General features: G+C 56.3%; 7 protein-coding genes across 7 annotated transcripts; 3 read left to right on the forward strand and 4 right to left on the reverse strand.

Annotated features, from left to right (window-relative positions):
* Positions 1-1,282: 1,282 nt before the first annotated feature.
* GGS23DRAFT_470912 (FAD/NAD(P)-binding domain-containing protein) lies at positions 1,283-3,105 on the forward strand. The gene is made up of 2 exons (XM_051514225.1): positions 1,283-1,721; positions 1,795-3,105. Exons 1-2 carry the CDS (start codon positions 1,423-1,425, stop codon positions 2,828-2,830), a joined length of 1,335 nt encoding a protein of 444 aa, XP_051367146.1. The 5' UTR covers positions 1,283-1,422; the 3' UTR covers positions 2,831-3,105.
* Positions 3,106-7,860: 4,755 nt separating this feature from the next.
* Positions 7,861-12,363, reverse strand: GGS23DRAFT_470921 (subtilisin-like protein). The gene is made up of 11 exons (XM_051514226.1): positions 11,939-12,363; positions 11,136-11,886; positions 10,900-11,024; positions 10,685-10,827; positions 10,468-10,607; positions 10,208-10,405; positions 10,072-10,151; positions 9,879-10,018; positions 9,362-9,783; positions 9,118-9,299; positions 7,861-9,034 (listed from the first exon to the last, which is right to left on the reverse strand). Exons 1-11 carry the CDS (start codon positions 12,116-12,118, stop codon positions 8,138-8,140), a joined length of 3,258 nt encoding a protein of 1,085 aa, XP_051367147.1. The 5' UTR covers positions 12,119-12,363; the 3' UTR covers positions 7,861-8,137.
* Positions 12,364-14,105: 1,742 nt separating this feature from the next.
* On the reverse strand, positions 14,106-14,388 carry GGS23DRAFT_601519 (uncharacterized protein; the record flags this gene model as incomplete). The annotated part of the gene is made up of 2 exons (XM_051519205.1): positions 14,106-14,268; positions 14,339-14,388. 2 exons carry the CDS (start codon positions 14,386-14,388, stop codon positions 14,106-14,108), a joined length of 213 nt encoding a protein of 70 aa, XP_051367148.1.
* A 3,402-nt stretch (positions 14,389-17,790) lies between these two features.
* On the forward strand, positions 17,791-18,774 carry GGS23DRAFT_601520 (uncharacterized protein; the record flags this gene model as incomplete). Its single annotated transcript, XM_051519206.1, has 3 exons — positions 17,791-18,108; positions 18,172-18,607; positions 18,677-18,774. The coding sequence occupies 3 exons, from the start codon at positions 17,791-17,793 to the stop codon at positions 18,772-18,774; spliced, it is 852 nt and encodes a 283-aa protein (XP_051367149.1).
* Positions 18,775-20,055: 1,281 nt separating this feature from the next.
* On the forward strand, positions 20,056-21,145 carry GGS23DRAFT_590297 (uncharacterized protein). Its single transcript, XM_051517687.1, has one exon. The coding sequence runs from the start codon at positions 20,384-20,386 to the stop codon at positions 20,930-20,932; it is 549 nt and encodes a 182-aa protein (XP_051367150.1). The 5' UTR covers positions 20,056-20,383; the 3' UTR covers positions 20,933-21,145.
* Positions 21,146-22,493: 1,348 nt separating this feature from the next.
* On the reverse strand, positions 22,494-23,459 carry GGS23DRAFT_608250 (uncharacterized protein; the record flags this gene model as incomplete). The annotated part of the gene is made up of 2 exons (XM_051520176.1): positions 22,494-23,225; positions 23,295-23,459. 2 exons carry the CDS (start codon positions 23,457-23,459, stop codon positions 22,494-22,496), a joined length of 897 nt encoding a protein of 298 aa, XP_051367151.1.
* Positions 23,460-24,572: 1,113 nt separating this feature from the next.
* GGS23DRAFT_471027 (uncharacterized protein) lies at positions 24,573-26,216 on the reverse strand. The gene is made up of 2 exons (XM_051514227.1): positions 26,049-26,216; positions 24,573-25,963 (listed from the first exon to the last, which is right to left on the reverse strand). The coding sequence occupies exons 1-2, from the start codon at positions 26,112-26,114 to the stop codon at positions 24,764-24,766; spliced, it is 1,266 nt and encodes a 421-aa protein (XP_051367152.1). The 5' UTR covers positions 26,115-26,216; the 3' UTR covers positions 24,573-24,763.
* Positions 26,217-26,556: the final 340 nt, after the last annotated feature.

Consider the following 26,556-nt stretch of genomic DNA (forward strand, 5'->3'; position numbering starts at 1 on the left):
ATAATTGGCCGGGGAATTAATACCCACTGGGCCGGCATTGCCCAGAGCCTCCAAGTGATCTAAAAAGTTCCGTCGTCGGGGTCCACTGGGCGATGCGGCCAGGATCCAGATCACAACCTCCGGATTTCCAGTCTGCCAATCACTAAGGATCGCTAAATTTCGCGGCATTGCTTGTGAAGTCCACAGGTATGGGCACATACTGTACGGGAGCCATTTCAAGGGGCCGGACCCCAACAGTCTAGCGTCCTCGATGGTTGAGACAGGCGTAGGGGGTAGGGAAACACTTGCGTTACATAATATGTCTGCATATATATATATATATCTATCTATAATATAGATATATATAGATATAGATATAGATATAATAATCCTCTTCGATATAGCTCTAGTGAGATTATGAAATGCATGCCATGTAGTACGTAGTACGCAGAGAGCTAGAGAGCTAGAGAGGCAAAAACGCCCTACGGGCATTCCCGCAGCTCCCGTTAATTAACCCGCTACGTAGGTAGCGAGTTGATGTAGCCCGCCAGACCACTATCGCTCGACGCTATGATTGCACATACCTAGAGAAACCAGCCTGTATGTCTATCACAATACGGGCTTGTATCTATGCGCCCGTGCCGCTCGGGCCTTGGTATAGGAGAAGAAGGGGCGGGAGAGCGCGGCGGGGGTGCCAAGTAATATCCACGCTGCAGTGCAAGTAAACATCTGTATGTACGTGTAGGTATTGCTGCGTACGTAGATAAGCTGCCATGTGGTATGTATGGAGCAAGGTGGGTGGATGGCACACACACACACACACGCACACACACAGGTGCTTGGCTCCATCCTGTCATCCCCCAGCTTCGGGATTCGTTGCCTCGTGGTGCAGATTTGGGGGCCTTTATCGTCTCATGCAGACAGCTTGTGCAGTTCGCATGCAGTTGGTCGTTTGTGCAATTCAGACCTTTTAAAACCTCATCTCGTCAGCCTCCTCCTATTCGACCCGGAGTGCGCCGATGTGGCTACGGGGCACCGCTACCGCTCAGTGCTGCGTAGCATGGGCGAGCTAACTGCATTGTACAGCATCCAGCTATTCTTCTTCTGTAACCACCCATGAAGGAGGCGCACTTGTGCTCCAGGGGTGTGTTTCCGAGGAGGGTAGAACACTCGATAAGGCCCATGGCATGGTCTGCGAGCCCATTTCGGCCTGCCCAGGTGGGGGGTCTCGAGCCTCTGGATTCCGGCGGTTTAACGGGGGTATAAAGATGAACCATGCCCTGTACTGGAGATGTGCTTGAATATCCTCACCTCTGCCACGTGGTTTTCATTGCTGGAGCATGCACTATAAACCTTCTCGAACTTTGAGTGATACGCTACCTTTAGACGAGCCCGATACGCTTACGAAGTAGATTTACACCCAGACTCCTACCCGCTAGTACCATGGCCGGCTCCCGCGGGCCGTTTAAGGTGATCATCGCCGGTGGCAGCATAGTTGGCTTGACCAACGCGCTAGCTCTGGAGAAGGCCGGCATCGACTTCGTCGTCCTCGAGAAGCGAGAGATCGCTCCGCACATGGGCGCATCCGTCTCTGTCCACCCGCACGTCCAGAGGGTGCTAGAGCAGCTCGGAGTGTGGCCCGAGATAAGGGCCGGCACCGTCCCGCTCCACACCCGACATCACTACAACCAAAATGGGGACCTGTTTGAGGAGTCGGCGATATTACAGGAGATTTCCAAGATGTGAGTAGGGCGGCAAGCTCCCCCCCGGCGGCATCGCCAATCCTGGTGAGGAGATAACTAATGCCGATGCTAGGATGCGCAACCGGAGCACCACGTTTATGGAGCGTAGGTTCTTGTTAAGCTGCATCTACAACCAGATCCAGGACAAGTCCCGAGTTCGCGCTCAGACCGGCGTGGCTTCGTACACAGAGACAGACGATGGCGTCGAAGTAACGACGGACAGCGGCGAGGTCATCAAGGGCGATCTCTTCATTGGCTCCGACGGCATCCGCAGCACTGTGCGGGGTCTCATCGCGCAGAAGATCGCCGATGCTGACCCTGCAGCGTCGGAAGAGATGCGGTCTGGTTTCGTCAGCACTTACCAATGCCTCTTTGCGACGTCGAGAAACGCCAATCCGAGCGCCGGGGGCAAGCCATTCCTCCCTGACGGCACGGTGCACAACGTCTATTACTACGGCTTTTCTGGTGTTGTCGCCGCCGGCGTCAGCGGCCTCGTCTTCTGGTTCCTGTTCGTCAAGAGCGGCAAGGTGACCACGACGCCCAACACGCCACGCTTCACCGAGGAGCAGACTGAGGCGGTAATCGCCAAGTACGGCCACCACGCCGTCGGCCCTGGCTACACCTTCAAGGACCTGTGGGACAGCCGAGTCAAAGCCGCGATGCTGCCGCTCGAGGAAGGTGTGCTCAAGCCCAGGTGGAATACGGGCGGCAGGGTGGTACTTATGGGAGACGCGGTGCACAAGGCCACCGTGAACCCAGGCCTGGGGGCCAACTTGGCAGTGGAGGGCGTGGTGCACCTCATCAACGAGCTGGTGCCCCTGGTGCGACAGTGCGACGCGGACGGCGGGAGGAAGCCGAGCAAGGACGAGATCGTCGCCGTGCTCGACCTATACGAGAAGAAACATCGGCCGCACGCCCACACGGTCGTGTCCATGTCCGGCTACGTCACCCGCTACGAGGCGATGGAGTTCTGGTGGTTACGATTCCTGCGCGTCCTATCGCCCTGGGTCAGCGACAAGACGAAGGCCAACACCTTCGTCAACTACATGAACGAGGGCCCATGGTTGAACTACCTACCTAACCCGGACGACGAGGTGGTCAAGAGTTGATTCGACAGGTTGTACGGTATAATTTTCGAACCCCTTGTCCCCGGCGGGAATCTGGGCATGGGTACATACATAGACTGGCCACGTAATAGGTAATCCCAATTGTAATAGGATGTCCAGAGGCGTATAAGCTGACAGAATGCATAACGCTTCCAATTCTTTCTCTCTCTCTTGCCCCTCGATGCGCTTCTTCCCCGCGAGCACGTTGCTCACAAGCATCAACGTCCCGCGTTGCGCAGACTACGTAGCATAGTCCCCTATGTTGATAGGTAGGTAAGTGTATGTATTTGGTTCTGGTAGAGAGGCAGTCCCTATTATCCATCGCGTCCCTCTATGTATGAATACATGTCAAGATGAGGTGGATCCAAAGTGAGATCTATCCATTTGTGAAGACGTATTTCATACATGCCTATGTGTGCACATAGGTATACCGGCCCACCTTCTCGTGAGAGACATTGTCCCTACGATGAGCCCCGGAGGGCATCACTTTCCGAACAACCAATCAAGCTAGCTATCTGTAGACAGTTTAAGAGTAGTGGTTTCACTATGCACAATGCACCATGCACGTATACCTTCGCCTCGCATTGCTACCTCATTCTGAGTAAGGGGCGGTCTACACATTATACTTATCTACGATGTCTGTCTACCTAGGTGGGCCGGTATGGCTGCCGGAGGCATTGCCCCTGGCAGATAGCCTCCGAAATGCCACCGGGCCCCGTCGAAGCCGATCCAGGTACCAGGTGCATCGAGCCCCTTTGCGCTCCTCATAAAAAAAGGTGTCATCATGAGGCTCCACCGTGCCCGCGCCCGGTGTGTGGGTGAAGGTGCTGTCCAAAGCTCCAGGGCCATTCCGGCACAGGCCGGGTCTGAACCCATAACAAGGACCCAATTTCAGAACTCGAGATGCAGAGGGCGAAAAGAGCGTGTAAAGGTGAAATAACAATACGATCAAAGCGCCGTCCCAACACCAGTCTCGAGCGAATTGAATCCAGGCCAATACGGCCATCACCATAATTTTCCCAGCTGTGGGGGAGCTACAGTGTACGGGGTCACCGTATCAGTTCCCTGCTTGACATTCGATGATGGTAAGCTTGACTGGAAGGAGATTAGTGAGTCTCACATCCCTACCGCGTAGTATGCATAGTCCTAGGTAAGGTAGTAAGCATAGCTACCACACAGTATACGATATGCCGCCCACCGGCTTAGATGATTCAGTACCTGACCTCCGTTTTGCCTGCCTAGTCTTGGTTGATGCCCGGCATATGTACCTACCTATATGGAGTGCAGGCAGGTAGTAGAGAGTTCTCTATCACGCTAAGCAAGGGGAAGATGCGCATAGTGAATTTAGGAGTGCTACGTAGGTGGACAGTAGCAGGGCTCAAGGTGCGTATACCCTACGTGTATATTGGGGTAGGTCTCTAACTCTCCTCTATCCACGATGGCATGTGTACTCAATACGCAGGCGTGGCATGTGCTCGCCTTTTACCGTCTTATCCTCGGCTTGGACCCGACTCTCCACTTTCCGTTTCGAGTTCGAGCTTCTCCTTACTGGGGTGACCATTGGTTACCGAGCCCAAGTTCCCTCGGTTCCATGGTCCCGTCGAGATTGAAATGTGGGTGCGGACGATAGCGCAGACACACACACATGTAGATGGGTCGCGTGTGGGACGTGGGGAGAAACAGGCGAAGCGTTCTAGACGGCTGGGGTTGCATTGGGACGTAAGTGACACGCAATATAGAGTGTTCTCTGTCCCCTCTCGCACATACTGATCGCCGACCAAAGCCAGGATGCGGCATTCGCTAAGCATCGCGTCCCCCCTTTAAGGCGCAGCACGAGAACGGGGACGAGGAGCTGCCCTAAACGCTGGTGTGTCCCACGACGAGCTTCGGTCTAACCTGAGTCTAACGACAAAATTCGGGGGGCAGGACCCCCGGACCCCCGCGACAGGACGCGCAGACGGCGATGGTACGGTGCCTGCAGTAGACCGACTCGAGGGAGTTATTCCCGCCTCGGGCCTTAGAGTCGGCCCAGGCCGTGCGAGCTTCACCGACTAGAAGCGGCAAGCCGGGAGGTCCAAAACAAGTGCGATCTCGATGCTAGTCGTCGTAGTGAATTTTCTTCCTCCACTCCCCCAACAGCTCATAGCGCACATGAGAAGGGAAGGTGAACCTATCCGCGATGATGGGGGCCTAAGTATCGTAGTATTCACACTACGTAGTAGACCTAGAGACGATTGATGCGTCCGAACCCCTTAAGAGTTCATTTTCCCCTGAATTGGAAGCATGAAGAGCTAAGGGTGTGCTAACCTGATGATTCGGCCAGTTAGTGGAGACCAAACTGGCTCAACCGACGATGGTCTGACGGGCAGCTCGTTGCCTTGCACGTGAGGTATATAGGTATCTACATGCCTGTAGACTGTTGATGACCACCGCCCCTCCATCGCCGCCAGGACCAGGGCAGTTGAAATGAAAGAGAACGCAATAACAGACTTGGAAGAAAAAAACACTAGAAGACATCCAGAACGAAACTAGAATATACGATGCTAAGTAGTCGTTAGTTAGCCCGGGGAGAGAAAGACTAACACAACCTACTACCACACGCGAAATGACACAGACATACACTTGCTAAGGGCCTAAACAGTTGCCTAGCTATTCTGGGCGCATGCTCGACAAGGCCGGTGCGCGCCGTTCAGCTCGTACGGGATTCCCATGCAATGATTTCGATGATATGTGTCTGTGTATCTTTATATATATGATTGAAAGACCTTCATCTGCGGCAGCGACTTGTCACAGCCAAAACAATAACAAGGCCTGCCCTTTCTCTCTCCCTGCAGCAGCTTCGATATAACCATATATCACGTCAACTCGACCCGACGACATCCCGATTCCCGATTCTCGATCGCACAGCATTCGGAATGGAGCCCTTGCGACTTAGGAATGATCCCGGCCTGTATGTACGGTATCCCGGTTGGCATGCATGCGACCTACTACCAAAACCTGGCTGGCGGTTTCTTTTTCTACCTGTCGCGAGCTCTCTGGTTCATCGCAATCTCGCCAAGTGTTGCTGCCCGACCTCGCTACGGTTCCACCGTCACCTTTATTTGCGCGATGGAGTGATCATCGCACGATAAAAGTCATGTACCAAGAAGTTGTCGCAACGCAGACCCCGTTCATTTCGACCTCCCGAAACATCCTAACATAGCCTCCGAAGCGGACTCTTTTTTGTCGGCATTATATCGCGTTTTCGGAGTGGTTTTCTCGACTAGCTGTCTGCCAATTCCGCTAGTGGTTCGTACTGGCCGACGGACCAAATGGCCAAATCTGCAACCCCCCATCTTCCGCCTCTCGCATCAACCACCAACGAAGTGTTGGTATGTTGATATAGCTGTCGGGCGAAGGTATCTAGTTGCCTTCTCGAGTCTAATGGATAGGCGAAGTCGAGCACACGTATCTGGAACGTATCGGATCGCCTTAAAGCGAGCACCAAGACATAGAATGCGAAAACGTACGGTTGAAAGCGAGGAAAGAAGAGAGGGAGTCGAGACGAACTTGGCCCATGACTCCAACCTGCCATTTATCTATGCGCATCTCTATGTCGGACTCGCGAGCATGTCTAGGACATTTGCGCATTCGATACTCGTATCCTCCATCTACCGACATGCACCGACCGTCGCGTGAGCTTCGCATACGCACGTAAACAGTATGATGTCGGCCGTGACGGAAAAAAGAGCCCGATTTTGAGATGGGGGGCAGCCTTGGGCCTCAATTCCGGATGTCTGCCCGTACCAGGATGAGAATAGCAGAACCCCACGAACAATCCGACGAGAGCCGAAGGACTGCATCCAACATACCTACAGGTAGGCAAAGAATCCCGGTGTACACAGTGAAATCTTGAAAGATATAGGATAGATTCTCGTATTGCTATTATCACGGGAGGTACGGGAGCGAACCTGACTCTCAGCGAGTCCCCTCTCTATCGGCACCATCTTCACCACACCCGCCTTCCTCTTCCTAGAGACATCCAGCCGCCTCAAGCAGGAACCAGTCGCAGCACATCCTCTCCAGTCTATCATCGCGATCGACCCGCCCTCTTATTCCGTCTAGATTACATGCTTCAGCAGCCAGCCGGCTAGGACAAGCCGCAGGTTCTCGGCAATGCAATCGGTGCCGCCCTCGGGGCGGCCCCCCAGCGGCGTGCGGCGAGATGACGATCGGCACCTCCCATGAGCGGCTGGAAGGCGGTAGGGGTTCGATGTTGAAGACGTGCAGGACGACGCCGCCGAGCCCGTTGCGCTCGAGAGCGTCGACCAACGCAGCTTCGTCGACGGTGACGCCGTAGCCGACGTTCACAATCAGGCGTGTGGGGGCAGCAGGTGCAGGCGCTCGGTATTGCGCGCGTTCCGCGTGGACGCGCTGCCCGGCAGGACCATGACCAGCGCGTCGGTCTGTGAAAACAGCTCGGGCGGGCGGCCCTCGGCAAGAACCTCGACGCCGTGGCGCACGCCGCACAGCGCGGTGAAGGCGCCGGCCAGGTGCGCGCCGCCGAGGTAACCCGCAGCTAATGGTCACGCGTTTCGTGGAGGCGGCGCGCGCCCGTCAGCAGCAGCGCGAGCGTGTGCTCGGCGACCGTGCCGTCGTGCAGCCCGGGCCGGCTGCTGACGACCGCGCACGGCAGGTCGAAGCTGGCAGCCAGGGCCTAGACCCACCAGAGGTTTTTCATACGGTGATGTCGGCATCGAGCAAGTCCTCGGGGATCGGGACGTTGACGTCGTAGGGGGGTCGATCGGGACCGGGAAGCCCTTGAGGTTCTCGATATCGGAGCTGATCGACGTCGGATGGAGCAGCTTGACTATGGTGACCTGTGTTTCCTGTCTGTACGTATCGTAGATAGACGCGGCCGTTATCGGTCAGTGTTGGCAAAGGGAGCGAGCGCTGCTACTTGATGCGAGTGCAACACTCGATCTAGACCTGTCAAAACGCGTGCCGCCCGTCCAGTGTCAATCCTCTCCCTCACCTCGGTCGGGCTTTAAGCCACGGCAAAGGTCCTGATCATCTACAATTGACAATTTCCACTATAGGTATTTGTACTTTAACACTAACGAGGCTCTCCAACAAGGAACTTTCCCGCTACGAGTTTAGGCCTCGAGTCAGTCAGCTGAAAGAGAGGCGCCTGTCGACCAAGCTCTAGATCGGGCTGTTCGCAAAGAAACAGATGTAAGCTAACGTACCCCTCCACGAGCTACCCCTTCACGGACCACCCTTTTTTATATGTATTTATATATAAACGATTTCCCCCCGCGGCCTCTGCTCTCAAGACATCACACTCAAGGTTGGCGTTGCGCTAAGCGTCGCGGGTGAGCTGGCGGTCGGCGTGGTGCAGGCCTGCGGCAATGCCTCAAAGTTAAATACCACCTGCCGGCAGCCGCTGGGTACTACGGGCCCGTGGCGGAGGTAGACGTAGTAATTACCGTCTTCGGGGTCCAAGCAGTCGTAGAAGCTGGTCTTTTCGTTCGACGTGCAATGCAGCTCGGTGTCTACGCGCTGGCAGTTGACATACGACCAACTTCCCGTGATGCGGCTCCTCGGATACATGTAGATTAGGCTGTTGTTGTTGGTGTGGACCGACGCCCAGAGATCCTGCGGGTTGCCCGAGGCCGTGTCGCGGGTCTTGAGGTAGCCCTCGTTAGTCAGAGCCCACTCGAAATGCGTCCCGTCGCCCCGGCGGTCGTAGCCGAGCATGTCGGACAGCCTCAAGAGGCCATAGCGAGTCTCCTCCGTACTGAGGCGAGCAGTTATGTTAACCGGAACTGACTCCCCGCATACCGCAATAGGCGGCAGAGGCGTGGGGGGGGTAGAGGTAGTAGAGGAGGTAGAGGTAGCGGTTGTCGTGGTGGTGATGGTGGTGCTGGGCGGGTCCATCGGCTTGAGGCGGAACCACGGAGACAAAGTCAATTGCCAGTCACTGATATTGCCGCGGTTGCCGAGTGTCCTAAGCGACCGTGCCAGGATCCGATAGTCCCCAGGCGCCACAGGGTGGCCCTGGCTGAAGTTTTGCGAGCCGAAGGCTTGAAATACGCCGCCGGGAATCCGCGGCTGGTACAGGGCGGGATAAACCCTCTCGCGGCTGGTTATGGACCCAAACCACTTGTTCTGGCCCGGGACCGGGGGGTAGGTCCAGTCCTCGGGCGTCCAGTCGGTGGCCACGTACTATTAATAGATCGAGTAGATACGGTGTCAGTGAAGCAAGTTCGCGGTGGGTTGCACCACGCCGGCAGGGGTTAGTTACTCACGTCGAAGCTCTGCTCCTCACTTGCCCAGGCGTTGACGTAACGCCCTACAGGCTGAGCTTCCAACGGGCCAACGACGTACTCCTCCCCATCAGCGAGGGGTTCGAGGCTCCCCCCTACCTTATTCCTCAAGAATGACGGCAGCAGGGCCCATGATCCCTGTGCGTAAAGAGAACCCTTGATTCCTGTTTTGAGGACAGAAAATGTTAGCAGCAGCATCGCGCCGCCCGATAATCGGCGTACGTACCCATGTAGGTTACTCGGACGTCTTCTCCGTTGGAGCCAACAAAGTGGATGTTGCCACCGTACACTGGCATGAGGTCGAAAACGCCACTGTCTGGCTCTGTGAACGTAGCTGTTATCTCCACTGTCTCTCCTGGTCCCGCTGTGACGGATTCGGCTGACAACTTCACCGAGGCAAAGTACCCAGCGATGTCCGGGTTTGGGGCCACGGCCCTGTCCGTCACAGAGATCGCCTGGAACCCATTCAGAGGCTGATGGCTGAGGTTATATGTGACAGCTTCCAATCCTATGTTTGTCAGCTGGATTGTGTGAACGCCACGGAAGTTCTGGGTATCGTTGAGGTTGATGTTGGCCGGCGACACAAATGTGTCGTACTCGACCGCCCTGACGGCATCAACAACACCGGCACCGATCCTAGCGACGGGGCTGTAGTACTAGATGTCAGCACACTCGTTTCTTCTCCCCCCCCTCCCCCCCCTTTCTTTGATAGACATCACTCGAGTCCTGCCTTTAACACTTACGTCCAAGTTGTGTTCTCATTGTTCATGGAGACAGGCTGGCCGCTGGCGATGAGCCTCTCATGTGTCAACCGTGCTGCATCAGGGCCCCATCCCGCACGGCCTCCTCTGGAACCGAGGATGAGGGCAGCGACGCCAGCGATCTTCTCTACTGTGAGTAAATATAGTCAGTTTGGCGGGGGAGTTGGATGCGTACGTATGGAGTCGCCATGCTGGTTCCCGAGAACACAGCCCACCTCCCGGCGCTTACTGGATATGTGGACAAAATGTTTGCTCCTAATTATATCCTGTTTCAGCATATTTGCAGAGTAGAGATAGCCTAGGCCGCTTACCTGGGCCAGCGATTTCTGGCTTCATCCTACCATCCAGAGTCGGACCCCAGGAGGTGAAGGCGCTTGCCCTCACCCCAAAGGCGTCAGACCAACGAACAGAGACCGGCCTAGGCGACTCCTCAAATTCGAAGGTAACGGTGATATTACGGTCGTAGTGGTCGAGAAGCCACGCGCCATCCTCGTACGAGATTGTGGCCACTATAAATCGTTGGTTCAGCCGTTGCCGCAAATGAAGGTCAGTTGCAATAACATCCACTTACACCCTTTGGCCTGAGCGTCCGCTTGTTGGATAAAGCGACTCGGGGCCGGCAGCCCTTGGCCCTCCTTGGCATAGAAGAACACCCAGTCAACTCTATCCCAAAGCGTCAAATCCATTTCTGCCCAGCTGCAGTCACCCATTCTGCGAAGCGCAGCGTTAGCAGAGTCTTCCTTTCAATGGTGGGGGCAGAGGGAGTGCTGGGTTGCGCATGAATGCACCTTTGGACCAAAACATTGGTCTTGGGGACTCTCGGCTGGCGTTCCCTAATGTTACAGACGTCACGAGTTCGAGGATCGGGGTAGAAGGTCGCGTTGTGGTCGCCGGTGAGATTGAATGGTCGCCCCTCAGCTTCAAGGTACAGCTACATCGTCCATGTCAGTAAGTAAATCGGTATAATATATCATTCAGGCCGGCTTTGTGGAGAGTGTCATACAATATCACGCGTGGTGCCGTTAGCCGAGCGCGCCTTCACCGTCCATCCGACACGGTCGTTCTGCTCGACACTTCCGACCGTGGTGGTGCCGAATCCATTTCCCAAGTTGCTGGTGTAATATGGCCCTATAAAATGGTTAGTGTCGATTGTGGAAAGACGGACGCTGGAGCAGGCATGTAGATGAATGCTGGCCAGCCTCCCGGAAGAAAAGCTTGGGAGTGGAGACCGCAACATACCTGAACTGCCACTATTCCCGGCCGCGGCAGTGACAACCACGCCGGCGGCTTGTATTCTCGACACCACAACGGACGACGCGATGTAAGGAAAGCCGAGCACCGAGCCCAGGGAAGCAGTTATCACATCGGCACCGTCGTCGAAGGCCCTCAGGAAGCCGGCGATGACAATGTCCTCGGTGGTACCATCACCGCAGCCGAAGACCTTGTACATGCGGAGGCGTGCGTTCGGCGCCACGCCAGGGTTCCACTCATTACTGCTTCCTACGATACCGGAGACGTGGGTGCCGTGGCCGTGGCAGTCCATCGGGTCCGAGTCCGGGTTGGTCTCCCCTCCTGCGGAGTAGTCGTCGCCGACCAAGTCGTAACCGCCTTCAAACTTGAAGCCGGGGCCAAAGCCTCCGCCGAGGGCGGGGTGGGTGTAGTCGACACCGCTGTCGACGATGGCCACGACGACGCCGTCGCCTTTGTACCCCTTCTGGTGAACTTGGTTCACCCTCGTCGCGTTGTGTGGCGACCAAGTGGCTTGCTCGGGCCCGCTCACCACGGCTTCGGGAGCAGATGGGATCGTGAACAGCCCCGCGGGCCAAACCTTGGCAACGCCCGGGATGGCTTCGATCTTCTCTACCGAGGTCGAGTTGGCCTCATGCACATCGATCGAAACACCATGGAATAGGCGGGAGTCGAATGTAAGCGCTGGCTTGGCCGTCTCGTCGACATGCTCAGAAAGAACCGTCGCAAAGCCTTCCGCATCCTGAAGATAGTTAGCAGTGGCCAGCGTAGAGCCCTCAGCTTGGGGACGTTACGATTGTGCCGTCTCTTTTCCGGAAGTTGGAAACGGCTCCTTCTTCGAACAGGACGATATACCGGCTGGGAGGGCGTGATGCCGCGGCGAGAGCGGGTTCGTCGGCCGGTGGCGCCGCGCTCTGGCCCGTTCCGGCCAAGGCTAACGATATAGCGAAGGACAAGAGCAGTTTCGCCGCCATGGTGCTGTGCTAGGCCGTGACCCGAGGTTTTGCTCCAGCTACGGACAAATGGACTAGCGTCACGAGGCAATGGCAAGGGAAGCAGAGCACTACCGCGATCCTTAACCCCGAGGCCCTTCTCATGCGCTTCGGCAAGGAGGAGAAGCCGATATTTATCCCCCTCCCCCATTGTGGACTCTCGGCAGGCACGAGCGCCGGCGACCCATGGCGTTGTAGTCCCCCGGCCCGTGTCGGGTCGGACGCGTCCAAGAGGAGACACCTTATCGTACGATGGCAGCTTTATCTGCTGTATTATAGAAAGAAAGGGAAGTCAAGCCGTTGTGAATCATGCCCAGGGTAGCTACCGTCAAGTAGACGCGATACAACACGGAACCGGGTTCAAGAGTTACGAGTCTTAGGACTGCCTACACTAAGGAAATGGCCCGCGGAGAGGACCATCGAAGGGTATAGAAACTGCGGTTAGCCGTTTCCAGCGCCGGGACTAAGGTCGACTAGGCGCCCGGCGCGCATATAAGGTCGCTTTCACCTGGGTTGGCCAGACGGAGGTTGGCATGGAACGTAGCACTCATGACTTAGGCAGATGCTTTAGGAACCCCTCCTCCCGGGCTAGCAGTGCTTACTGCGTCTTTTAAAGTGGCCGGGGGCGGGGGAAGAGAGACGTTGCCGCTACGTAGTATGCACCGGACGCGGCGGAGGATATCCTCCTTCTGCGACTTTACGCAAGCCAAGCCGGGGGCGGTGGGGGCCGGTATTTACACGGCAGATCAGGGGAGCAGATCTACTGATTGGTAAGATCGAGTTAGAAAGTCTCCATGGTACAGTAGATTGAATTAGACAGTCTCCACGGTCCAGTATCGTCCCCATCCAGCGGGATGCGATGTCGGGAGTGCCCACCAGGGGCTTGCAAGAAACCCACCTGCCTAGATCGGCATGCCCCGTCAGGAAGCTCCAAAGGCATGCCCTACTATGGAGGCTAGAGGGGCCCTAGCTAGGTACAGCTGGTGATGGGAGCGGGCCAAAAGCTGGGCATCCCCAGTTAGGTGCAGATGCTACGTTGAACGATCACGCATTCCCGGGCGCATTGCGCTAGGAAAGAGAGAAGGCTTATGGGCCTGTGGCGACTTATCTCACCGAGGCTGTCGAAGCCAGGAAGCTCCTGGAGGACAGGGACCTCATCGTGGCAGGGGAATCAGCCAAAAGAATGTCGGGCCCAGATGCCCAAGTGCGGCCCAAGCGGAGGACTGCATGAGTCCTTCAGCAGGAATTGTCTTGCTAAGCGACCTGCCATACATGGCTAGGAACTTACAGGTTTATCAGCATAACGTCAGCTGATCCGACGAGATGGTGCAGAACGCAATCTCAGCGAACTTGCGCCGCTTCAACGGCCGATATGTAATGCCCCCAACAACCGCCAGTGACCTCTTCACGATGGCAATCGACAGGCGAGCTCTGTCGTAAACCAAACAGCTACGAAGAAGTCGTATGTTCTCTCTAGTCAAGGGTCGATTGCCGTAGGACTCTGCATCCTCGAACCTTTTGTCTCAACAATGGGCTGAAGTCTGTCTTTAGTTGCTTGACGAGATAGCTGTGGCTGTATTCGTGGCGGGAATGATTCGGGGCGTCCTATGCCTCGGGCATGATAGCTCGGAGAGGAGCGGTGATGCTGTGAAGGGAAACAGATAATATCGGGGTCGCGCTGAGGAACATAACCTTTGGCTGGCTAGGAAACTCGGCGTGTGTCCGCAAGTCCTGCAACCGGCAGTATATGGCCGTCTCGGGATTTTTAACCTCGTGAAACTCGCCGACAAGCACAAGGCGCGGTGAAAAAGCCCAGTCAGCCCTACAAAGGGGTTGGCCGCACCTGGCCGGGCCTTGTGAGCTGGTATGTGGTGCCGAATAGACCCCACAGGCCAGCTTGGAGGGTTGAAACTGCCTCGAGGGCAAGTTATCTGTGTTGGTTGAATAGCCCCCTGGGACGGATCAAAGTTTAGTTCGCCAGTCGCAACAGGAGCACTCGCAGACTGGCATTCCCGCCAACCATCTGCAGGCCGACCGGGAAGGCCTCGATTTCATCGTCAGTTGCCTTAGAAAAGTAATAGACGTTTTGGTAGAAAAGCTCAACCTGTTTGAATGTGCCGTTGTTGGGGGTCCTGAAAGAAGAGAGTGGGAGTCCAATAAGCGCTCAAGTCGGACGCGATTGGAGAGTTAGTACAGGCCGACTCTCGCAGGCCCTCTCCAGTAGCGTTTGCGCCGAAGTTGCTGGCGCCCATGACAGTGTGAAGGTGCTCAAGCACCTGGTTAGGGCTGACAATAGGGTCTAGGCGGCAGGTGCTTCCGCACCGGGGTGCCTCGGGGGCGGCAGAGGCGTGCCGCGAGATTTTCCACGTGGATCCGCCTTGCGGCACCGGTCGCAAAAACGCTCCAGGTCCGGCAGCAAGAGGAACCAGTCTATAAGAAACATTATAGTTTAACTTGAACTTTGGTGATAGTCTATAATCAAATAGCGCGTCGCCGCGTACCAATGCCGTCGGAAGGGCAACGGCTTCTTGCTCGCGACTAGTTGACTCCTCTAAGCCATCTGAGCAGTAAGACCAGGCCAACGCCCGTCCAAGAGGAAGGGGAAGCTCCCCCAGGTGCCTAGCCCGAAATGCCTACCCGCCCATAGCGAAGAGTTCCTGGGCTATATCCCTCTCCACGAAGTCCTGATGGATTACAAACACTAACTCCCAAAACAACCACCCGAGTATATAGCATTTTGCTTCATTGCGTTGTCTGTGGGAGACTAGAAGCAATATCTAGCGTCCAAAATACTCGAATGCAGAGAAAATTGAGGAGTAAACCAAGACGGCAGATAATATGATGGTAGAGTCTACAAGAAACCCCAAGAATATATACATACGGGTCGGGAGGAAGGCTAATGAAGCAGTTATAACTCGCCAGAGGGCAAGATCGGGATATACGGCCAACGCGCAACGCTCTAGTCTTAAGTTTAAGATCCACAGAGCACATTTTTGAGTCTTTAGGGAACGTAAGTAGTTTATAGTTAAGAACCTTTAGCCGAGGATAATGAACCCCAAGAGAATATACGAGTAGTTCGCCGGGAAAGCTAGTCCTAGGCTTGAGATCCATGAAGAAGATTGTTGAGTCTTAGGAGGATATTTAAGTTTACAGATAAGAAGCTATAGCAAAGGATAAAGGCAAAGCAGTACTTACCAGTAGGAAGGGATATCCGACATCAATCTTATAAAGTTATAAGCTTTTCCGTTTCCAGGACTAAGGCCGCCTAGGTTTGATTCTTGAAGCCTGCCTTTGCCTACTCCTTTGCAATGCGCAGGCGTCAACGAGCATAGCGAAGGAAGGGCTTTGCCTAGGCCCTTATCTACGTTGCTATCCACCTTGTTTAACGGTCGCGAACCTTACTAGGCTGGGTCCTTACCTAGGCGATACCCGTCGCCGTCGGCGATCAGCAACTCTATTAGCCGGACAGGAGTTCTTAGCTTAATAACAAGGCATAAACTACACCCAGGCATCGAGTTCAGGCCTTATTATAATACACTTATGCCTGTCGCTACTGCCTGTCGCTACCCGCTATAGAAGAACTAACGCAACTAGTATAGGCAGTCGCCTTGTAACGGAACTCCAGCCTGCCCTTTCCCCTAACTATGGCGAAGATTAAAAGCATTACTAAACGGATTGAAAGACCTTTAAAGCTTTAATCTCTATAAATTTCTATTATCTCATTAAACTTAGCAGCCGGAGATTCTTGAAAGGGGCTACTTGCCTTACTTCGTCAGGCGCGGCGTGATACGTCTAAGCTACTATGCGGTAATTTTGCTATTAGCTATATGTCGCGTAAAACGCAGACGCTTTCATTTACGCTTTGCGGTATGTGGGCATATGAGAGCGAGTTTAATTGCTACGTGACACTATAATACGAAGGATCGAACCGGATGGAAATGAAAGGAAAGGGAGGAGAGGGGAAAGAAGGTCAAGCGACTCGGGTATAAAGTATTTATCAAAACGAGTTAACCCTAGAATGAAGCAGTAGATACATAAAAGGCTTATAAGGCTTTTAGCAGAGTAACAAAGTAATAGGTCCCAAAGTAAGAATTTTAATTAGAGGAGGTAGTGGGTTACGTGTGCGGAATGGAGGAATCAGAAATTGGCATACTCGACATTGATACGGATATTATACCAATGTTATAAGGGATTGCTTTCTAAGAGGCAGCCAGCACATAAGATTTGTTGGGTATGTAAGGATATAAGTAGAGTCTTTCTTTACCAATTAGGCGGCCGCTAATACAGGCAAGTATTGCGATGTGTTGGTTCACAAGTAGGTCCTAGTAGTTACAAGATTGATCGGGCGGAACTGTTCATACAGCTCGCATTGGGATACCGAGGTGGATATAATAAAATGGGGGGAGTCTAGGTTAGGAACCGGAACTTGCTGACGACGGAGGTACGCGGCGAGGCGGGGGTGTACCCGAGACCCAGGGTCTGTTGACGGTTATTTCCTTTTGCAGCGTACCTGTAGGAAAATGTTGGTTCTGTGTGTGGTTTCACGGCGATTTTATCAATCTCTTTTCGCGTATGTTCTCAATCAACCCTGTGCCGCGATGGAGGCAGCGGGGAATATGCATATCTAGAGGGCTGACTGTCACCACCAGAATGCATTACCATGCCGTGTATTAGGCGTAACACAGAGTTGGACGACGACAACGAACTGTCGAGAGAGGGGGGATAGAGGGGATCTGCACGGCCCGCCGTTATCTTATCGATATCGATCTATACCCTGGAAGTCGGACATATCATCTGGGAGCAACCCGACACGAGGCGCTCGGCACGTAAAGTACTCGACCGGATGGCCTGGGATAGCTAAGGGGGCTGGGGTCGTTCGTGGGTGGCCGCTAACTCCAGGCGCCCTGGGGACCTAAGGTAGATAGGTGGTGGGATAGAACGCCACGAGGTGGAGGCGCCTCCGGAGGGACACAAGCCGTCGCCATGCCGAAAATCCGCGTCGATTGGCCAATGCAAGAACGCGTCGAGGTCCAGTCGGGAACTAAGGGGACTGCGGTCCCCTACATAAGGTAGCTAGCCATAGCTTGCCACTACCTATAGCTTACCGCTAGCTGTAGCTCGTCGCTCGCTATAGCTGTCGCTAGCTACGGTGTCCGGGGTAGCTAGATGCCTATATAGCCGCGACGCCACAGGCGCAGCTACAGGCGCAGCTACAGGTGCAGCTGGGAAGGACTCCTTGCAGCCACAATCAGTCCGAGCCGGACCAATCAACGCGCGGCCCAACCTCCTACTTTTTTTGTCCGGGCAACCTGTAACAACAACTTCGTCGCCCGTTTTTGTACCGCCCTCGTCACCATTTACCACACATCACCTATTGCCACACATCGTCCGTTTATCCACCCCGCGTGCACGCAGCCTGCGACGCCAGTTTGCGATCGCCTCTGGTTCGCGAGCCCGACCGACCCGTCGCGTGACAATTCAGTATTGTCGGTCTCTCGTTCCGTCGCTCGTTGTCTGGGAAATCGACCCCGTTCCACTGCTGTTGCCATTGCTAGATTTCTAGCTGGCCTTATATCCTACCTGCTTTGCGACGTCATCCAGCCAATTGTTTCACCTAGCGAGAAGCTGAGGAGAAGAGATATCTAGGCGCAACAATGGCGGACCGGTCCGACGAGAGGGCGCACGAGGAGCCGGCCTTCAACCCAGCCGCCGATGTCGAGATGGTCGAGGGGGACGAGGCTGAGGCCGCCGCCGCCGCCGCCGCCGCTGCTGATAATGCTGAAGAGCTCCCCTTTCCCGAAGGTGGCGATAGCGAGCCGCGCCTCAGCTTCATTAGTTATCTGACCAGCCCGGTCGTTACTATCCTCGTCGGCGCCGGCGACTCCGAGACCATTCTCACTGCCCACCAGGCGCTTCTTACCCAGAGCCCGTTTTTCTCCGACGCCTGCGCCGCCTTCACAGACGACGGGAGTGTACGGTACCCTACGTGCCCCCCGACAGGTCGCCGCCCTCTGCTAACTCTTGCTTTTTTCTAGCCGCGGCAAGTTGAACTCCCGTCTGAGGAGATCGATGCCGTGGGTTGCTTCCTGGAATACCTCTACACCGGCGACTACTTCCCCCGAAAGCTTCCCGGCCAGCGGCTGCTAGAGCAAGACCCCTCCATCCCTGCCGTTGACGAGACCGGCGAACAGCTCCTGAAGCATGCGCGCGTCTACACCTTGTCGGAGAAGTTCGGGATGGAGAAGCTTAAAGGGCTTGCGAGTAGCAAAATCCACTGCGTAAACTCGACGGCCAAGGGCGAGATCGCCTACGCCCGCTACGTCTACCAGTTCACCAGTAAGGACGACACGGTTATTCGGGCCCCCGTGGCCAATTTTTGGGCCACGCGCAGTCACACCCTGCGGGCCGAGGCGGAGGAGGAATTCCGCTCGCTGTGCTTGGAATTCCCTCAATTCGGCTACGATGTTCTCAGTAAGTTTGCCCGCTCTGATGAGCTCGAGACTCGCTACCGAGGCGATCGCGATACTAACCTCTCTCCAGCTCGCGTCCTGGACGAGAAGCTCAAGCGAGAGCGCAACGAGAAGATGCACCCGGCGACCGGAAGTGCGCGCAAGCGGGCTCGACACAGCAACATATAACTCCATTAGCGTATCCGAGTATACTTATCACGGTTTGGCTCCTTCAGCTCCGGCCAAAGCTGCGTCCGAATTGTTCGGTCCCCCGCCTGGTGTTGCTACTCGGGGGCCAGATGCGCCCTGGCGCCATTGTACTATTAGTGCCTGATATGAAGGCGACGATTAGCAAAATAGTTAGTATTGCCTACTTACTTTCAGTATGGTATCTCTTAATAAAAATTTAGTATATACGTGCTCTAGTTGGAGACGTTAGCCGCACTGTTCATGTTGCTGTCTTTTCGAATACCTAGAGGTGAAGAAGTCTGCAACGACTCCTTGACCTGTCCAGGAGAAGGTTTTTTTAGATGGCTTGGCTCATCGCGGGTATTGCCAACCACTCGTATCCCCTGTAGGATCCCTACAGCTCTAGCGCAACGCATACACAGGACTGAGGGCAAATCCAATCCTCGCAGCTTGGTTTTCGGACCCTCGGAGCGTGTTCGGCTCCGTCTGGGCCACATTAGGTGGATCACCCATCAGTTCACCCCGTCTACCCCTATTACGTGCCCTTGGATGTAGCACCGTGTGCAGGCTGCCAAGGACCGGCGCAAGATCTATTTGTAGTGTGTCTGTCGGTGCCGTTTCTCGCAAGGGGTCAGGCCATCATCCAGAAGACTTGAGTCATGCAGGTACCAGTTGAGTTCTCGCCCTCGACGTAGGTGTACCGAGAGCACCTACATATAGAGGCGAGCAGGCTCTTCTCTGTACGGAGGTAGTCCTGCTGAGACTGGGATAGGAGTGATGTGAAGGTGCCTCCTTTATTCTCGAGTGGATGGACATCCGTAGGTAGGTATACGCTGTTAGTCCTCAACGTAGCCCGGCATGATCAGGGCCATCAGTTGTAAACTTGAGAGACATCGATGTTCCACACATTCTGCGCCTTGGCTGCCCGAACCGGATGGTGAGACAGTCTATCATAGCCTCGACTTCGAATAGGCTATTCCTGGAGCCAAAATAACTACCGTAGATCGACGACGGCAACTTGTCTAGACCCCTGCTCGCTTCCCATTGATTCCTTGGTCCGTGTAAGACGCCGTCTCCCGTCCACCCACTCCCGTTGCCGTGGCCGTCCACGCTGTCCAACCAAGACAATCAAGCCTAACCAGGGCGTCGTCGCTGCGGCCGACACTCCATCCCCTGTCCTATTGGGGCTGGCGGAATACGAGGCGCTGTGGGAGGGGAAAAAAAGAGGGCGGGCTCTAAGGCCCAGCCACTTGCTAGGGCGAGATGAACACGCGCGAATCTCATGACGGGTTAAAAAGCATTGAGACTCCCCGTACCGTTGTTGTTCTTGTTTTTCTCGTTTTAGTCCTCTATTAATACCCTGGATTTTCATTTTCAACCACCTTCGCTTCATCGTTGATACGAACGCTCAAACTCAGGAGACTAACCACATTCGCTATTATATCTACCTTTGTCGATCACTACATCATCGAACGGTATTAATACCAGCACCAGCTCGTCAACGGGCATAATAAACACGAAGCGGGCGCGTACAAACAAACTACTGACACCCGACGGGAACGCTGCTTAGCATAACACTGCTCGACACCACCACAACAACACCAGCAACATGGCTACTACCACAGCCACAGCGACCGTCTCGGCCCCGAAGGTGACGCCCTCGTCGGCGTGCGGCGTGCGGCTCTTCGACACGCCGGTGCACGACGCGGTGTGCGCGATGCCGTCGAGCGGGAACTACACAGACGTGATGGCGGCGTGCTGCCAGAACGCGGACGTGGTGTCGTACTACGACGGGTGCGGGCTGTACTGCCTGGCGGCGGGGCAGACGGTCGCGGAGCTGACGGCGTGCCTGTTCGACCGCGGCGCCGCCTACAGCGACGTCTTCTGCCGCGGCGAGGTCAACGCCACGGCCACCGGCGCTGCAACTGGCGCGGTCCTGCCCTCCGACGCCAGCGCCAGCGTCGTCTTCACCAACGGCAACACCCGGCCGACCGGCAGCAGCAGCAGCAGCAACACCGACGACAGCTCGCCCGACTCGTCCGACTCCCCCGCCGCCGCCCCCGTGCTTCGCCCCGACTTCGCCGGCGTGTCGACCCTCGGCTTGACGATTGGCGCCCTGCTGTTCTCCGCGACTGCGTTCGGCGCGTTCCAGCTGTAGGGATTGGGAGATGCTTGGGAGGGGAGGAGGATGGGATAAGAGATTATACACAAGCAAGGCAGGAAGCGGGCGGAGATAAAGGGCTACAGGGATAGAAAAAGGATTTTATAATATATCATATCTTGTATATAACCTATCTTCGGAATCTGGCAGATCCATAGAGCATCACATGTCTTGGGTTTCCAATCACTAGACAATGCATACCCTGTCTAATTACCTGCGTATGTTTTGCGATAACGAGCGAGGTCGTTGAGAGCGGTTGCGTACTTGACGCTTAGCCCTTCTCGTGCGAGAGCCGCGCATTGCCCAGGCGAGTCTCTTCACAAATACGTCGCTAGAGTCCTAGATACGCTTCCTATGCACACATGCCAACGCCTTCCGCGTCACGGCCCCCCTGTCTAAGCGTGCGCGTGCCTGGCTAGCTCTCGGTAGTGAGCACGCAACATTGAGGCTTTCACGATCGGAACAGGGGCCCAGCGTTACATACCGACCCCGTACCCGTCGCCCAGCCCTGGCATGCTTCGCGGCCCCATAACAGAAACCCCGGCTCCCGAAGCATCTCCCCCACCTTTAGAAGACAATGCAAGCTAATCCCTTCTCGACACCGGTTGGCAACTCGATGTTGACCTATACACGCGTGCATTACGGTGGAGGTATTTGATTGAGATAAATGGTGTTGAGATCACAACACGGAGGTATGATAAAAGTAGGCGGGGTAAAAATGCGGCGCGAACAGCTCTATCTTAGACGGGTCGCGTATGAGAAGAGATGCGCGAACGGAGAGCCGTCTGGCGCGCAAATAAGGCGAAAGGTGATGCCTCTAGGTCATTGGGGCATAGGCGTCGTCGTCCATTGTCCAGGCGTATCACACATTCTTCCCCTTAAATGGGAGATGAAAAAGGAAATCTTGTTTCGAGCTGCCACGAGATGCAATGCTACCTGCTAAGCCTCAGTCCTAAACACCACAGAGGGGAATACGAGATTTACAGATCGTAACCGGCGGACGCGGAGAATAGTTATTTGGGTTTATCACAAGTTATATCCGCACCCATGACCCCTAACGATCGGCGATTTATAACTTTTAACTACTTTTTTACTTTCATCATCTTTAGGGATTTTTGGTCAAGAGACCACTCGCCTTTTAATGGCAGCTCGCCACATGTTCTCGTATCGAGATTTGAACTCGCCGAGGAGCACATCTATCAAAAAATTTACACGTACCGTTCCATGTAGCGCACTTTGACGCCGTGCGCCGTGGCCAACCACACCGGGGACACCATCCAAGACATATCGGTTGGGATATGGTACTTCTAGCTAATATAGTTCACGGCAGAATCACGATTCTTTAGAGCATTCCAAGCGTTTGGAGACGCAAGAATGGGATATGGTATATACCGACGGTCTGCACAACACTACGCGCGACGCAGGTCCTTCCCCTCGAAGGAAATGCACCGCATCAATTAACCCCTTCCATGCGAACCGTCTTCGCCAGACAAACCCGTAACGCCCTTTTTCTCGCGAAATCCAATCCGAACCGCAAGAACCTCGACCTCGTGACCTGCTACTGGGCCGGCGGCTGGTAGACCGGCCCCGGCGCTGGCGTGCCCTGCGGAGTGTAGTGCTGGCCGGGGGCCGGCGTGCCCGTAGGGATGTACGGCTGCTGGGGCGGATACGTGCCCGCCGCGCCCCCGTAGACGGCGTTCTGCGGCGCGTAGGGGTCGTACACGGGACCCTGCTGGAACGGGGGAGCGCCGGCGGGGGGCTGCTGCACGGGGTAGACCGACTGCGGCGGCTGGCCCCACTGGTGCTGGTCGGGCTGGGGTTGGGACGGCGGAGGGAGGCCGGTCTGGAGCTCGGTAGCGGGGTTGGGGACGCCGGGGACGGCGCCGGCGGGGGGGTTCTTCTCGGGGTCGTTGGCGGCGGCGCGGGCGGCGAAGGAGAGGCGGAAGTAGTGGCAGACGTAGGCGAAGGTGGGGACGAAGAGGAGCATGGCGAGGGCGCTGAGGCCGGCGATGCCGCTGAGGACGGCGAGGGCGCTGTTGGTGGCGACGCCGGCGCGCTTCCAGACGGTGCAGCGGCCGCTGTTGATGGCGCTGCCGTCGCTCACGCACGTCGCGCTCACGGGGATGGTGAAGCGGCTGCGCAGCTGCGCGGTCGCGCCCATGGCCGCGAGCCAGAAGATGACCATGAGCAGGTCCAGCGCGAGCACCGCCCACGTGTTGTACGCGCGCTGGCACGCCGGCACCTTCTCCGACAGCAGCGCGTACGCCGCGATGATCCAGGTGAAGATGCCCTGCAGCACATTGCCGCCGATGTTAGCGCGCAACGCGTTCGCGTAGGGGAGAGAGAAAAGGCCACTCACACACACGATGACGAAACCCAGCTCGTCGTAGTAGAGGCCGTGGATCCACCATCCCGTCAGGCCCACGAGGATAATACCGAGGACGATCTGCAAGGCGCGCAACGCGATGAACCATTTCGGCGTCGGTATGATAACCTGGCCTCGCTTGATTGCCTCGGGGTCCATTCTCAATGTTTTGACTCTTCCTGTCTCGTATAATCGGATGCGGTATAGCTTTCTATGCTCGAAGAGACGCCTGTTGAGGCTCGCTACACCTAAGGGCCGGGTGCGAAATAGCGTGAACGAAACGCTGGGGATGACCTCTCAGGACTCATGATATACCTACGCACAAGCGCAGTCTAGGTCTCGGCCAACGACGGGGGCACCCGTCCGGTATTTGTACCGGTTCCCTCTTCAGCTCCCGTAGCCCACACCGTCCGTAGCCATACGTCTGGGGCTCTAACCAAGCCTGTCTGCCCTCGTGTCCATGTTGAGTCTCTCTGCCCCGCTCGCCGGTCACTAACGGTGCCTAAGCGGCCTCAAAGCAGCTAAGCCCCTATCGCGAGGGCTCGAGCAGACTCCCAGCAGGCCCGCTCTAGAAGCTGGCTCTCTCAGCCGCACGCGGCTAAGGGTGCATCTCCCATTGGGCCAGCGCGGGGTGGCAATCCTCGAGCATGATCATCACCGCATAGGTAATGCCACCCGCCCGTCCGCCCAACCCAGATCCAGCGCCAGCCCAGCCGGAGCAGCCACTTACAAACGGCGCACAAGCGAACCGTCGCGCTAGCGTCGTCTAAGACCATGGTCCGCCTTCGTGGGCGTCTTGGCAGGGCGGAATCGCGTCCGGGGGAGGTAAGCTGGGCGTTTTTTCCCCCTCTCGCATTGTGGTTTGATCAGTTTCCTCTCCTGGCTCCATGTACCTATGCGATGCGTCATCGACCATAAGAGAGGGACAAGAAAATAAAGGAAATGCTACCATATATGCAGGCCAGTTCCGCTCACGTCGCGAGGGTGGTTGTTGCTGTTGTAGTGACGGTGCGTCTGACCCCGCGAGCTGAAGGCGTGGTGTTGCATTGTCAGCATGATCGTGGATTGGGCTGAAAGACATGTGGAAATTAATCAGTCAGACGTCCAGCTAAGCAAAAGCGAGCAGGATCTGCGAATTGTTGCCTGCATTTGGTCCAGACTATCTGGGGGGTAAAACGTCTCCGAGAACTCGTGGTCAACGCAGAGAAACCCCCAGCAATCTCTCCCGTTACCGAATTCCGCGCTGCGCAGGACCCATGGGGACCTGGATGGGGATGGCCAGGCTTGGAATCGTCCTACCTCACGCGTATAATAGACAGACCTAGCACCACTGCCGATCTACGACTAGAGGATCCAGAACTGAGAAGCCGATACTACCAACGTAAAGATAGGGATCTTGTATCCGAACAAGGCACAACGGCTTATCAATAAGCATGTATAAACACCTGCGTTACTAAAGTAGCCTAGGTGTTTATCCATCTACTACCAGGACGAGAGGAAGGGTTAGATGATACAACAAGCCGCTGGGTTAATGAGTAATGCGCGGGACTTGCTAGAAACCTAAGCAGCGTCGTGCTGCTCATAGTATTCGTCTCCGGACACGCCAAGACGCGATGTCGGGTTCCGCGATAATGTGGCCTAATCAGTCCACGCCCATTCCTTTTGCCATTCTTGTCCTCACCTACCGGCTCAAGAGGCGCGAGGCACGCGCTCTTTTCGGTTTGAGGGTGACTGTGTGCAACAGGGGCAGCTGTTTGAGCCGTGTCAATATCAAATCTTCCTCGCACAGCTAGGTACATTATCTGCCGACCCCCTATCTCACTCTCCTCGCAACCCACGCCTGCGCGATGTACGCATTGCGCCGCAGCTCGCGCGCGTCGAACCCGTACGCCGCGTCCCTGCCCCTGACCATGCCGAGGCCGCCCTCGGCGCCGGGGAACGTCAGCGAGCCGCAGACGTTGCTCTCGTCGGCGGGGGGGCCGAGGGGCTCGAACTCGAAGCCCACGGCCTCGGCGACGCGCACGACCTCGTCGAGCGAGAGCTGGACGAAGGGCGCCGCGCCGCACAGCAGCGGGCCGAAGTTGACCCAGCGGCCGCCGCCCGGGCCCGGCCGCAGCAGCCGGCGGATCGTGTCGAGGTAGGCGGCCAGGTTGCGCGCCGTGTCGATGAAGAAGTGCGTGACGACGGCGTCGTAGCGCGCGGCGTGCGCCGGGTTGGCGAAGGCGGTGGTGAAGTCGCCCTCGGCGAGGAGCACGCGCTCGGCGTCGAGGAACGAGGGCACGCGCACGCCGCGCAGCAGGTCCGCCGTCGTCGCGTGGAGCGACAGCCCGTCGACGAAGGGGTGCAGGTCGAACTGCGCGCCGCCGCCGTCGCAGCGCCTCGGGAACAGCTGCTCCAGCGCGCCCAGCACGCACGGGAACGCCGCGCTCCGCTCCGCCGCGCCCTCCTCCGCCCAGTCCCGCACGTAGTGCTTGAGCGCCTGCGACACGCTGACGCGGTCCAGCCCGCGGCCCGCGGCGTCCTCGGCGCGCGCGAACGCCGCCACCTCGTCCGCCGCCAGCCCCTAGTACGCTGTCGCCGTGTCCGCGATCGCGTCGCACACCGCCCCGTTGCGGTCGATCAGGTGCTCGATCCGGTTCAGCTTGTCGCTGTACCTCGAGGACCTGGCCCCGCGTGGAGTAAGTAAGTCGGCTACGTGGACGCGGGGACGATGAAGAGTGCTGGAAGGGGGGGTAACTGGGGACGTACCGATTTCTGCTCTTCGGACACCTGCTGGTACAGGTCGCGCCACCGCTTCACCTCGGCCTTGTTCATCTCGCGGTACCGCCGGAGGCTGTAGATGGTCTTGAGCAGCCGCCACTGCCGGTGGTGGACGTTGTATGTGCCGTGGGACTTGTCGACTCGCTGCAGGAGCCGCTTCTTCTCTTCGCGGTGTCGCTCTGTGTCAGGCTCGACGCCTATCGCCCCAAATTGGGTGATATCTACGCCAGCGACGCCCGCCTGTAGCACGTTCTGGGCTGTAGACGGCTTTTAGAAATCTTGTCTCTCTCGCTTTGCTTTAGACGTCGTACCTTAGCCATTGTCTAGTTGCGGTTCTAGATCGTGCGTGGTGCTAGAAAGAGCATGTTTAGAGGTCAGGGTGAGCCATAGTAGCAGTATCACGCTCCCGACGAAGTGCGTGCGCATTTTCAGCAGACAACTTCGGATTGATCCGAAGTTCTTGGAATTCGCGTCTGAGACTGGAGAGAGCGTTTCT

This window comes from Durotheca rogersii, assembly GCF_024521655.1.
Source record: "Durotheca rogersii strain YMJ 92031201 chromosome Unknown GGS23scaffold_60, whole genome shotgun sequence".
NCBI classification, from domain to species: domain Eukaryota; kingdom Fungi; phylum Ascomycota; class Sordariomycetes; order Xylariales; family Xylariaceae; genus Durotheca; species Durotheca rogersii.

Excerpts from the sequence above, each read along its gene's own strand:
- GGS23DRAFT_470912 (XM_051514225.1), top strand. The coding sequence starts at position 1,423 with ATGGCCGGCTCCCGCGGGCCGTTTAAGGTGATCATCGCCGGTGGCAGC. Across the intron at positions 1,722-1,794 it reads TTACAGGAGATTTCCAAGAT|GATGCGCAACCGGAGCACCA; the intron begins GTGAGTAGGGCG and ends TGCCGATGCTAG.
- GGS23DRAFT_470921 (XM_051514226.1), bottom strand. The coding sequence starts at position 12,118 with ATGGCGGCGAAACTGCTCTTGTCCTTCGCTATATCGTTAGCCTTGGCC. Across the intron at positions 10,828-10,899 it reads ACGGCACCACGCGTGATATT|CTGTACCTTGAAGCTGAGGG; the intron begins GTATGACACTCT and ends TGGACGATGTAG. Across the intron at positions 10,608-10,684 it reads ACCAATGTTTTGGTCCAAAG|AATGGGTGACTGCAGCTGGG; the intron begins GTGCATTCATGC and ends TGCGCTTCGCAG.
- GGS23DRAFT_590297 (XM_051517687.1), top strand. The coding sequence starts at position 20,384 with ATGGCTACTACCACAGCCACAGCGACCGTCTCGGCCCCGAAGGTGACG.
- GGS23DRAFT_471027 (XM_051514227.1), bottom strand. The coding sequence starts at position 26,114 with ATGAACAAGGCCGAGGTGAAGCGGTGGCGCGACCTGTACCAGCAGGTG. Across the intron at positions 25,964-26,048 it reads TGTCCGAAGAGCAGAAATCG|GTCCTCGAGGTACAGCGACA; the intron begins GTACGTCCCCAG and ends ACGCGGGGCCAG.